The sequence below is a fragment of the Diospyros lotus genome, chromosome 11, assembly GCF_014633365.1.
Source record: "Diospyros lotus cultivar Yz01 chromosome 11, ASM1463336v1, whole genome shotgun sequence".
NCBI lineage: Eukaryota > Viridiplantae > Streptophyta > Magnoliopsida > Ericales > Ebenaceae > Diospyros > Diospyros lotus.
The window spans coordinates 17,855,167-17,868,937 of NC_068348.1; the positions used below are offsets into that span (position 1 = coordinate 17,855,167).

A 13,771-nucleotide genomic window follows, 5' to 3' on the forward strand; every position below is an offset into this window, starting at 1 on the left:
GGCGGTAATTATTCTGCCAGAAATACCTCCGTCGGAAAATATTACCGGCGATTTTTAACCGCCGGGAAAAAAAATTTACCGACGGTTTTGTTGAACCGCCGGTAAAAATAAGAATTCCCAGCGGTTTTAGAAATCCGCCGGCAAAGTTTTAATTTTGCCGGCGGTTTAAAAACCGCCAGTAATGATTTTTACCGGCGGTTTAAAACCGCCGGTAAAATTTCTTACTTTGCCGGCGGTATAAAACCGCCGGTAAAATAACATTACCAGCGGTTGAAAACCGCCGGCAGAGTTTTTTCCTTTGCCGGCGGTTTAAAACCGCCGGTAATTCTATTCCGAAAAACATTATTACCGGCAGTTTAAAAACCGCCGGTAATCTTAAAATTTTTTTTTACAGCCTATACACTGTACATTAATAAAATGCAAAACCTGTATAACAAAAAACTACCAACAATTTTAAAAGATTCACCCACTACACAATAAGTATAACCATTTTATCTCGTCTATTTAAATACCATTACAATTTTAAAAGATCGATCTTATCTCGTCTCATTACACAATACCATTTTTATACATACAAATCAACCCTGAACTAAAACATGTCCAAGTGACCTCAGATAACTATTTATTACACCACCATGCTGCTCCAACCAAAATTGTATATCATATTTTTTCGATCTGCATTGAAAAACAATAGATTTATAAGTATGGACATTAACTATGAAATTGCATAAAACATGATCAAAATTGCATAACTATATATAAAAACACTTACATCTGAGACCCTCCATGGTATCGTAGTTTTACTGTTATTAGCATCCCTCAAAACACGCATCCCAGAAAATTGTCGAGGCAATGGATATAAAGGCTTAAGCACTTTCTGAATACTAATTTCAACAAATTCATTACCTAGCTCTACTCCCCCTACAGACTTGGTCGGATCAATGGACACAATAATTGCCTCAGCAACAATGTGGCGAGGTATTCGTCTATTCATCAAGTGAACAAATTCACTAATCTGATCATACAGAATAATAAGAATTACTTAGTATATAATATCATGAGTATCCATGAGAACAAAGCAAGGTTCAGTTTTGATTTTTCCAACTGAAAACAAAAACTAAACACAAAATTTGAAAACTTAAACTAAAAATGAATACGTGAAAATTAAGAACAAAATCAAACAGGCACTTGATCTCCAAGGACCATTCAGAATCACTGCCTATTAGTTCATTGAATAAGAAACCAAATGCTTTCTATCTTGTAATTTTAAATAGGGATGGTGCTAATTTTCAATTTTTGTGCTCCCCATTCGTTGTTTACTCATGTGCCCTGGTGGGACAGAAATCTTGAATCCCAACACCATCTCCAATGGGCTACCCACTCTATCCCCTATCAATAATGAACAATATAATTTATAATACAATTTTGTGTAACACAGAAATAAACACAATAATAATGGGATAAACATTGCATATTATACAAAATTTGTAAAACAGTAACGGCAAAGTCATGTTGTTATTGCTGTTTCAAAAAGAACATAAATTTCAAACTTACAATGGGCTGTTGGCAATAGTGTATTGATATAAACTTCAATTTCACAACTATAAATCATTCTGTTAATTAAACTGTTTCTTCCATGTGAATGGTAAATTATTTTAGTTTTAAATTTGAACAAAAGATATATAAACATCATCAGTACCACAAGCTTGAAACAGATTAAAGGAGAAGAGGTGAGCTGTTTATTACTAGGAGAGGAATGGAACATGTAGATAGTACACAGTACGTTTTCCATTGTTATAAAGTTTCCAATAACTGGACTGAGCAAATACTTTTTTAAATTTGGCAACTGGTTCTGCTACAAGTTTACTTGGGTTCAAACATTTCAACATTCAACCTTGTTTTAAGCAAAAACAATCCAGATAAATTAGCTGAACTGGAGCATGTGAAGTTCCCTCTTATGGTTTTGACAACTCCCATATGCAATTATTTGGTGACTGTAAAAGTTTAAGCGTGTGAATATGAAAATTTGTATTAAAGAAGGAAATATACATTAGCAGCTAAGATAAAATTATTTACTAATATAATAGTTGTGTATTACCATTTTTTAAATCTTTGAGATACCTAGCATAATATTTGAAAATTAAAAGGAGGTGCCTTAAATTAGGCCTAACCGCAAGGGTGTCATACTCAAATATATATTTGATGTTTGTAGACAACCTTATGCTTATTGGTAAACTAGATCAATCCAACGTTGCAACTGTTACAATTGCTTGGTTAGGATTAGGGTTAGGCAGAAATCAAAATCCACTTCTTTTTCTGCACAAAAGCATTGGCAATGGCTACACCCAACACATTGACACGCTCAGTTTGCTTTGTCCTCACTCTCTACTCCTTCAAAATCAAGTACTCTTGCCATGTTCTCTATCTTTGTTGTACATTAAATTAAAATTTTAAAAAAATTATATCATTTTGTGTTCATTTTTTAGTAAATGAAGACCAAAGCATTGACAACCACCAAGAAGAAGATTGCCCCGGAAGAGAGCATGCACCAAGCACAGATGCAAAGACTAACGCTAGCTCACTAGAGCCGAGCAAAGGATTACAAGACTAACCCTCCACCCAAAGCAACCTAGTCAATAGGTTAATTTGAAATTTCATTCAAATTAACATAAACAGAACTTGTTTTTTCATGAACTGGTAAAACTAAAACCAAATACATTGGTTAATTTGAAATTTCATTCAAAAGTGTTAAATTGTCCCTGACTTCTAAAAATAAATGTGTGAGTTAATCCTTGTGAAGAAAACATAAACAGAACTTGTGGGTGTTTAAATACATGCATTTATTATATTTAAAAAATATAAGTACTATTTAAAAGTTAACTTAATATAGTCTAATTTTGAACTTCCAAATCCATGTAAATTGGTAAAATCGCCACTTCAATGACCAGTCCAAAAAGAAAAGTGCAAAACATAAACAGCATCACATTAATGCAGAAAACTAAAAGTGTGTTCTTCAGCCCCTCCATCCAAACCAAAACGAAAGTGAAATCCAATTGCCAAATAAACAAATCAAAATTACCAAATTTCCACAAGCACAGATTATCAAAGCATGATTAAAGTTAATGGGTTTTAATAGTGGCAGGCTTGGTTTTTGCAAGGAATTGGGCAAGATCAATAGTGCATTTGATTTTGAAGTATATTAACTATTTGGTAGCGAATTACCTCTAAATGATGATCACATTCTGGTATCGATAATCCTGCGCATTCAGCTTCGGGTGATGGTGTGCTTGCATGTGTGGCAGAAGCACTAGCATATGAAGATGGCTATATTTCAAAATAGTTTAGTTAATATATATAGTAAACATGTAATTTTAAATCAAATGCACTAATGAACGACATACCTGTCTCGGTTGTGGTGTATTGTCTGGAGCTGGTGGTATATGTCCCATTGCCTCAAGTATTGCACGAACTTGCATTTGAACTTGACTTTGGATTTGAACTTGAAATTTTTCTTCTAGCTCGGCAGTAATTTGCGCACGCATTTGGTCATATTGCTCTTGAGGCACTTGATACTGTTGTCTTTGTCTAACCTTAGTTGGGCATGTTCCAAGTCCTCCCATCCTTACCCTGCCATGCCCATCTTTGCCTAGTATTTGAGTAAAGACATCTTCTACCGAATCTGGGGTTTGTTCATCTGTGGGTATTTGTGACAACCTTTCATCCATTTGTTCCTCAAGAAACATTTCACAAGTTAGTTACATCAGTCGACAAGTAAAAGAAACAAAATATATCTACAACTTTCAAATTTTAAAAATACATACAATTATATATGAAGATGTAGAGTCTACTATCTCTCCGCTCTTTTTGGTGTGTGTCTTTCTAAAGAGCTTGATTCTATCTGGCTCATCTCCACTTTCAATAGTCATCTAAAAACATATATAAGATATGAAATATATTAAATGTTTAAAGTTTAGGCATTACTAATTAAATTATCAATAAATATATATAACTAATATCCATTCTATTCTTACCTGGTGTCTAACCTGAGGATGTGATCGCCTACCGCTGGTGTGACCCATCTTTTGCTTATCTCGATTGGCACGATTTGTCACACTACGTTCCTACTTGTAATATGATATTAGAACTAGGCATAGAGAATCCATCTGATATATCCACCCATACATAAATCATACATACCTGTGCTTGCTCACATCCCCAATACTCCACAAGAACCTTCCACTGTTCTGGGTCCACCCCAGGCGGTATTTTTGACAGGCGAGCCTCATCTGTCTCATGGCAATCATAATGCCTCTTCAAGGTGGCTTTGTATTCTCTCCACTTCTTGGAAGCATGTTGCAAGCAAATTGATCTCCATGTTGTAGGTACATCAGTGTTATCCTACAATGATATCCTTATTAGAGTATAAAAGTTTAGAGTCAAATAACTAAGAATCAGAGAGACGTTATTTACTCACCAAGACCTCTTGCCAGATGCACTCCTTATATGGTTCCATCCCTGGTGATCTCCAATCAGTAAATGTAAGGGGAGCAATACTCCTTACCATCACACCTAGTTGGGTTTCCAACTTAGTTGCCATCTCCCCAACTGGTTGTCCTTCAGCATCAAATTCAATATGAATCTTTTCCTTTCCCCACTTTGAAATTTGTCTTGATATTCCTCTTCCTTTCTTGGCAGTAGATGACATGGAGCTTGTACCTGCTAAAACATAATAACACAATAAATTCAGATTGAATTAGGAAAGAATAATAATTTATTATCGTTCATATAAATTTTTGGTATTTACCTTGCTGACTATGTGAGTTTTGGGAGTTGGATTGTGAGTGGATCAAGTCCTCTTCAGGATGATGGGGATGTGGCGGGACTGGGTTTGGGGTTGGATGATGGGATGGAATTGATTGTGAATCATTGTGGTGTGAATCTGTACTACGTGACATGAATCCAATTGGCCAACGAGTCTGCCTCTTAGGTGCCATCAGTGTAATTGCCTATTATTGATTTGAATGTAAAAAACAATCTGTTAGCATATCAATTTAGGTTAAACAAAAATAACAAATCAAAACATAAAAAGCTAAAAACATAAACATATATACATACCACATCATTAAATATTATGCAAGGAAGACATATACATGCCACTTCAATATTAGAAATCATTATCATCACTATGTGCAGTATAAGGAATGGAATTGTCGTCGTCATCTGATATATCAACTAGCATACCATCCTCATCAGATTCTCCAGAAGAGTAGTCTTCATCAGATTCTCCTAACTCTGCATGTAAGGACTGATCATTGTTGATTTCAACATGATTACTAATTAAAGCATCTTCCTCATCACAACTCCCTGTCACATTTCTTTTACCCATGTTATACAAATCTCTAGGTGTCATCTTCATGACAACGTGCCATTCTTCATCAAGAGGATCAGCCACATACCACACTTGTGATGCTTGAGTTGCAAGTATAAAAGGTTCGTCTGTTGGTTTATTCTCTTGATACATTAAACAATTAAAATTTACAGTTATGAAATTCAAACTGTCAACCTTCATCCCTCTGTTATTGTCAACCCAATCACACTTAAACAAAACAAATTTGAATTCGTTAGAGTATCGTATCTCAACAACATCTGTTAGGACTCCATAAAAGGTAACATCACCACTGATAGGACGTTTATCTTTTGAACTAGCATAACTTTCAGTATTTGCAGTTAGTAATACTCCACTGTTTTGAGTCATTCTTCTCCTTTCTCGACGCCTCGTGTGGAATTTGAATCCATTTACGATGTACCCAGAATACTTCCATGCCCATGAGTGAGGCCCAGCAGCTAATGTTTTCACTTCATTGGGTACATTGTGACCACTTACTTGCAATTCATAAACCTGTTTTGTAACATGTTTATAATTCGTTACGCAAATAAATATATGCAAATTCTAAGATGGTTAGATATGGATGTTTAGGGTGTGGTGGCAGCATGTTAAGACATCACTTACATGTTTTTGAAACCATAATGGGAAGTTTTCATGGTGTTTTTGTGTAATTTCACGATTGCTAGCACCTCTTCTTTCCAATCTAATGGATTGTAAGTGTGTCCTGCATTGTATGCAAATGATAGGAATTATGAAATTAAAGTATAATTTTTTTTTATTATGAAATAAAATTGATCAACCAGATTAAGTTATAATAATCTTACTCTCGATAAGACGAAATTGTACTATAATTTGCTAGCACATAACGATGGGCTTGTTGCAATGAAATCTCATCCAATGTGACTAATTTCCCTTTTTTTGGGATAGGTTGACCATGTGCACCCTCATAATTTCGAACCGGCCTATTAAACTTTGTTTCCACATCATCCAAGTACCTTGCACAAAAAGTCAAACACTCTTCTGCCAAATAACCTTCAGCAATAGATCCTTCTGGATGACTTCTAGTCCTTACATACTTTTTCAATGTCAATAAGAACCTACATGATAAGTTACATTGTCAAGTAAATTCACAATATTTACTTAAAAACGAACAAACAAATTCACAAATAAAAAAAAATCATGGCTTAATATACCTCTCGACTGGATACATCCACCGAAACATTACCGGTCCCGCAATTTGGACTTCGTCAGGCAGGTGAACAACTAAATGCTCCATTATATTGAAGAAGCTCGATAGAAATATTTTCTCGAGGTGACAGAGCACCAATATAATGCGTGACCTCAATTGGTTACACTCGTCTACTGTAATGTTTTTAGAACACAACTGTTTAAAATAATTGCATAATTCAATCAAAGTTTTACTGACATACTTCCTCTTGAACACCCTCCTAATTGCCAATGGAAGCAAATGTTGCATCAAAACATGATTGTCATGGCTCTTAAGTCCACTCATTGTGTGTTCTTTGAGTTGGACACGACGTGATATGTTTGATGAGAATCCATCGGGTGATTTTATACTTTTCAATACTTTTAAAAATACATGTTTTTGTTCTCGATTCAACGTGAAAGATGTAGGAGGTAAATACTTCTTCCCACCCAAACGATCTTCAGGATGTAACTTTTTTCTTATCCCTAGTTCTTTCAAATCAAGACGTGCTTTCAAGTTGTCCTTTGTTTTACCTGAAACATTTAATAACGTCCAAATTATGTTGTCACAAACATTTTTCTCAATGTGCATGACGTCGAGATTATGTCGGATCAAATTGTCTTGCCAATATGGAAGCTCAAAGAATATACTATGTTTTTTCCAACCACCCATTCCTCTCCCAACACTAGTGCCAGAATTCTCACGATTTCCATACATCTTCTTAACAAATTCAACATCTTTGAATACATCGTGGCCAGATAACTGAGGAGGAGCAACACGGTTCTCAATGGTTCCATCAAAATTCTTCTTGTCTAACCGAAAATGATGACTCGTGTCCTCCAAGAATCTACGGTGACCCATATAACAAAACTTACCACCATGTTTTAACCATTTGGACTCCGTCTCTTTCATGCAACAAGGATAAGCAACTCTTCCTCGAGTACTCCATCCAGATAAATTAGCATACGCAGGAAAATCATTAATCGTCCACAACAATGCTGCATGCATGTGAAACATTTCTTTTCTTGAAGCATCATAAGTTTCTATCCCCTCGCTCCATAATTCTTGTAACTCTTGAATCAACGGTTGCAGAAACACATCAATATTGTCTCCTGGTGCACGAGGTCCATCAATCAATAAAGACAAGATGAAGTAAGGTTGTTTCATACACAACCAAGGTGGTAGATTATATGGCATTAACACAACTGACCAAATGCTATAGCTAATGGTCATTGTTCGAAACGGATTAAACCCATCAGAAGCCAACCCAAGTCTAACATTGCGACTATCTTCAGCGAATTTCGGATGTTGTTCATCAAAAGATTGCCAAGCCAATGAATCAGCAGGGTGCCTCATTATACCATCCTTTGTTCTACCTTCTTCATGCCACCTCATTAACGATGCTGTTTTGTTAGACATAAACAATCTTTGCAGTCTCGAGATCAAAGGAAAGTGTCGTACTTGTTTAGAAGCGACTTTTTTCATCTTCGTTATATCGTCGTCTACGTGCACCTCGTATTCTTTGTACCTTGACTCCCCACAAAAAGTACATCTGTCCAACTTTGATGCATCTTTCCAAAAGAGCATACAATTGTTAGGGCATGCATCGTACTTATAGTACTTAAAACCTAAATCCTCACTCAATTTCTTAGCCTCTCGATATGATCGTGGCAATGACACTCCTTCTGGAAATGCCTCATTCAACAACTCAAGCAACATATCAAATATTTTATCCGACAACCCACCCAATACCTTCAAGTGTTGTAAACGAACAATAAACGATAATTTCGTAAAGTTCTTACAACCAGGCCATAACTCTGTTTCTGCCTTCTCCAACAATTCATAAAATCTCGTAGCTTCTTCACTACTTCCAACATTGTTTATGGGAACTCCATGTGCATCATGTATCATTCCCACCATATCATCTCCAATATTACATTCCTGATCTTGAAATTCTTCTCGACTATGATGAGGCACATATAACTCTCCATGAATCGTCCATATTATGTAATTAGTGTCAAACCCATTCAAAATGAGGTGTTCCTCCACAACATCTCGTTTATGAAAATATCTGTTAACACATTTAATACACGGACAATATATGCTTGCCCCAGGAGACTTATGTCTATAGGCAAACTGAATGAACTCCTGAATTCCTTGTTCGTATCGAGGATCTAGCCTGTTCGATATGTTAATCCAACTCTTATTCAGCTCCATTAGAATAATTTATATATCAAACCTGCTAAGAATAAGGATTCAAAGGGTGCTCTAAGAATGGGATTATAATATATTAAAGTTTTAGTTAATATAATCGGTAATAGTCATACAATCACAAGAGAAACAAAATACAACCAAGTATAATTTATTTTGCAAGTGGTGGTGGTGTTGTCATTTTTTAAAATGGTAAATTAGTAAAGAATTCCATGTTTTGACCATTTGAACAGAAAATAAATTAAATTTATTCATTAATTACTGTTTGCTGAAAATAATGACCTTTGTTAACAAATAGTCTTCAAATCATTCGGATAAATTTATCTTGATCTTTATAAATATGATAACGTTTCTTAAAAGGACTAAATTTTTTAAAATGTTTAAAAATTTAAGTAGCTAGCTTGTTTGAAATTTTTTGATTAGATATATCATTGGTCACATAATGCCGAGAAAGTTGATTCAGTTGACGGGTACAAACACAGACTTGGATTGCCTGCTAATGTGCATTGAGTAGTAATGAGAGATATATATGGGGCCAAAAGTTTAGGTGAGGCGCTGATATATATATTTAAGGCTGTGAGTTGTATAGAGTAATTGTAGGCAACTATATATAATAAGTGATTTTTGAATGCCATTATAAACAGTGGCATCAAACTCCAAATTCTAGCTAGTTTATAATTAGTGTTCCTATCATTTTTAAATTAGTTTTATAAAAGAAACTAATTATAAAAAACACTCTTATGTGGAGCTAATTCTTAATTAGGTCAATCTATTATGTTTTGGAAGTCACAAGACAAAATTATTAAAACTAATCTAGACAAAAATAACGAGCCATATAGAAGAGAGGCTAGACAATATTTGTGCATCTATCTAATTAAAAATACTATCCCTATTTATTAGAGGATGGGAGTTTTAATACTTATAATTAAATATTATAAGCATGGATAAAACAATTGACACAAATCAGTTGTATGTTTACTAAAGCTCCAAATTGACAACTGGAATTAACTTCTTTCGCCAAATTGGTTCAAGGAACCTAATAGCAGAGCAGCTTTAGGCCTATATATATATTTTCCCTTCCCATTATTGTCATCTTGAATATTGTCCAAGCAGTATGTCACCATGCCTAAAGATTGGTTAAATTAGCTTCTGTGCCCCCAGCTGGTGGTGTATGCATGTCCTGGAAACTGATGATCCACTGAAATTATCGATGGGAACTTGGGAAAAATGTCAAGCTTATACTGTCTCTCTCAGGGCCAAACAATGCTAAAACTAATAATGCCTTTTGGGACTCGATCGGAAGAACTCATGAATAGGTAAATCCCGACTTGAGGTTAGTTAACTTTGAAGAGGTTCCAGCCTAGCTAGTTTCAGTTATTTAGCATAGTCATAGCCAATTCTAGTCATCCAGTTGCTAGCTAGAGCAATTGTTCAAACATCAATCAAAGGTTTGTTCTGGGATACAGATCATAGATTATTAGACACACGGCCCTAACTGGTATATTTTAAGGAATCCTGATTATATTTTATTTTCTTCTTTCCTACTTTGGTGAATTTTAGTAGGCTTTATACTAGTGTAATTTCAACTGACAGCTTGCAAAGTCCTTGTGAAATTGGTCTTCACCCTGATAAGCCAATATGCTATGCTACCTCCAGATCTTCATTCACTAAAGGACCAAATCAATCAGAAATCAGACCTACACCAACTGGCTTAATTCAACAACTGCATATATATATATAAACATGATATTAATCAAAACCGGATCTCCATCTCAGATATAGCCATTGTGTGTGCGTATATGCAATCTCCTCTAATCTCGGGCTGAACGCTTGCAACTGAGAAATTTTGGTAACGTGCAGTTTGTACAGCATTTAGTCTGTTGCCTTTATTCTCACATTATTTGCGTGCCATCTAAATCTCAACCGATAAACAGAGGATCTGGGATAACACGCAAGATTCATACGTATAGACAGATAAATAAACGATAGAGATACATTATACACAAGCTGGGGACAAACCTGATCAAGGAAGAACAACTATCGCGGAGCAATCGAACTGTAATTTACCCCAATTCCAATCAACACTTCTCTGGTTGCATGTGCGACTGATCAGTGAGCGAGGGAGGGCGAGGCCGAGGGCGACAGCGAGTGAGAGTGAGCGAGGGAGGGCGAGGCCGAGGGCGAGAGCGAGTGATAGTGAGCGAGGGAGGGCGAGGCCGAGGGCGAGAGCGAGTGAGAGTGATCGAGGGAGGGCGAGGCGAGGTGAGGCGAGCGATCGAGGGAGGCAGCGAGGGCGATCGAGGGAGGCAGCGAGGCGCGAGCTATAGAATGTTAGGGTTTGCAGGGGGTTTTTTGGAAGAGATCGAATTGGGCCGAGTGCGCGCGGGGGGAGAATTGGGCTGGGTGCGCGGGGGGGCTTATATAATCCTATCCCCGGCGGTTTTAAAACCGCCGAGGATGGTTACACACAACCGGCGGTTTGATAAACCGCCGGTTGTGTTTCAAAATCACCGGCGGTTTTTTTAAAACCGCCGGAGATGTGTATCTCATTACCGGCGGTTTTAAAACCGCCGGTAATTTTGACCCATCACCGGCGGTTCAAAAAACCGCTGGTAATTGTCTTGTTTTCCCGACGGTTATTAAAACCGCCGGTAAAACTTCGCCGCCAATGACACTTTTTCCTGTAGTGATCACCAACTAAATCGCGATGACCCAGTGCCCCTAAGCTAACATCCAAAACAAATGGATAACTAAACACAATAGACGTCTGACTCAAACCTTCATCCATAGTAACCAGAGTTGTCATGGCAACAACCTGAGGCACTGCATCCTATTAATTCAATGTTTAATCTAACATGACAACAAACTTTATCAATGCATAGATTGGCGAAAACTCTTCAACACGAACAATCCCACCAGAAATAGGCCATCTCGACCTCAATCTAGCCCATACTTGTACCTTAAGTTCTCGAACCCTACTTTTTCCCACCAAGGCGATGCACCAAGATGACAATCTCATCGATAAAATCGGCCAAGATCTCATCAACATTTAAGACTATTGCAAACCTGATGACCAAAGACGTATATGATTTCTTCCTCCTTGCGACTCCATCGACAACTACCATCGTCACTGGCAGAACCCTAAAATCGCTTAATATAAGGGTTGTAAGCAATTTAAATACAATTTTACCACTACACCTAAGGGTGCTTACTCAATCCAAACTTACAAATGACAACAACAACAGCAACAACAAGATAAGATAGATGAAGATGAAGATGAAGATTTCGGCTATCCATCACTGAAGGTTGTCAATTAATTAGTGATGGAGATGAAAGAAGAAGGAGATGGAATGGAAATTTTAATTTTTAATAATATATTTATATTATTAATAAATTAAATTATTTATTATTTTAAATTATAAGTTAAAATATATAAATAAATAACCTTAATTGGTTTTTGATCTTAGATTGATCCCTAACCAAAAACCAATTCCAGCCAACAATGGGCCCAAGGACTAGATAGGTATCGATCTAATCTAGAATTTGAACACCCCTGACAACACTCAAATATATCTTAATTTAAATATTATCAAAAAATAAAAAATTAAGTGAAACAATATAAATTGTATTTTTTTAACATGTATGTGTATGGCACGGTCACACCTTTAATATATAAATGAAGTAAGTTGATTGAACTTATGCCATAGTCTACCAATAATGATCACTTGTATATAAGTAAATGTAGAAAATATTATGTGTAAATTCATATTTGTTTCTTAAATATGGAGATAACATTGTGTTCTTATGCTTATGCATGAGTAAGTTTCCTTCACAAATGGGAATCAATATGGTAACTAATTTTCTCTAATTACGTGGCGATGTATTCTTGTAATTTATTAATAGAAATTCAAAATAAATATTGTCGATGATTGATGGGTTATTTTTATTTCATAATAATTATAATCTCTTTAGTAAATATTTTGAATATTTAATGGCTGCAAATAAAATAAAATCCCTCAAGTTTGAGCCCAATGGCCACTCCAAAGCTGCTGAAACAAGGATGCCTAATTTCATACATATTTCTCTCATTTTGACTAAATTTGAAAAAGTAATATATATTGTTATAATTATAATTCATTTTAGTGTGTATCTTTGTTCTCACTTTCTAGTTATTATTATTATTTTGTATTACTATTCGAAATATTATGCACATTGAACTGTTTTTTTACCAATTAAATTATTGGTAAACATGAACTTTAACTTTTTATATATATAAAATGTTATTGTTAAGATAATTATTAATATATGTGATATGTTACTTTTACAATTATAATTTATCATGTTAAAAAATATGAAAAATAATAGCAAAACCTTTTATTGAACAACCTTTCTATAGGTTTGATACGAAATCTAGATTAGCTAAAAAGTACCTATATTTACATCAACGTGGAAAGAAGTTGAAAATTTTTCGTGTGGGTGACGATAATCATCTAGCTAATCCTACTAACTACCAAGAGTCTATGGTTGATATGGATGTGGGAAGATACGAGGACTCTATGAGATTTGAAATGAATTCTATGTATTTCAATAGTGTTTGGACTCTAGTAAACCTATCATGGATATGTTAAATGGGCAGGATGGTAAGGTCGATCTGACCCACCTCCGGCTTGACCATTTATTTTGATGGACCAAGTTGAGTTCAATTCTTTTTTGAAACAAGTTATTTCGATTCAACTCATATTATATAAAAAAAAAAAAGTTTGATTGTACGTGGTATTCAATATTTATGTGGAAGATAATGTGCAAATTACGGTGTTCCTTGATTTTGTTGTTCCTCTTAGTCATGTATTTCAAAATCAATGCAGCGTGGTTGTCTTGATCATCTTTTCCTGTTCAATATCTTCATTTTCTAGATTTAGGCAGATACATCACTTGACTTCTATTATTTAGTTTCTTTCTTTTGCCAC

At 35.4% G+C, this 13,771-nt stretch overlaps 1 protein-coding gene and 1 long non-coding RNA gene across 2 annotated transcripts; both read right to left on the minus strand.

The window, feature by feature from the left end:
* Positions 1-3,265: 3,265 nt before the first annotated feature.
* On the minus strand, positions 3,266-4,393 carry LOC127812457 (uncharacterized). The gene is made up of 4 exons (XR_008025920.1): positions 4,198-4,393; positions 4,032-4,121; positions 3,402-3,926; positions 3,266-3,324 (listed from the first exon to the last, which is right to left on the minus strand). It is a non-coding gene; the product is annotated as an uncharacterized LOC127812457 (long non-coding RNA).
* Positions 4,394-5,164: 771 nt separating this feature from the next.
* On the minus strand, positions 5,165-8,810 carry LOC127812757 (uncharacterized). Its single transcript, XM_052353284.1, has 4 exons — positions 7,033-8,810; positions 6,382-6,483; positions 6,011-6,110; positions 5,165-5,899 (listed from the first exon to the last, which is right to left on the minus strand). Exons 1-4 carry the CDS (start codon positions 8,808-8,810, stop codon positions 5,165-5,167), a joined length of 2,715 nt encoding a protein of 904 aa, XP_052209244.1.
* Positions 8,811-13,771: the final 4,961 nt, after the last annotated feature.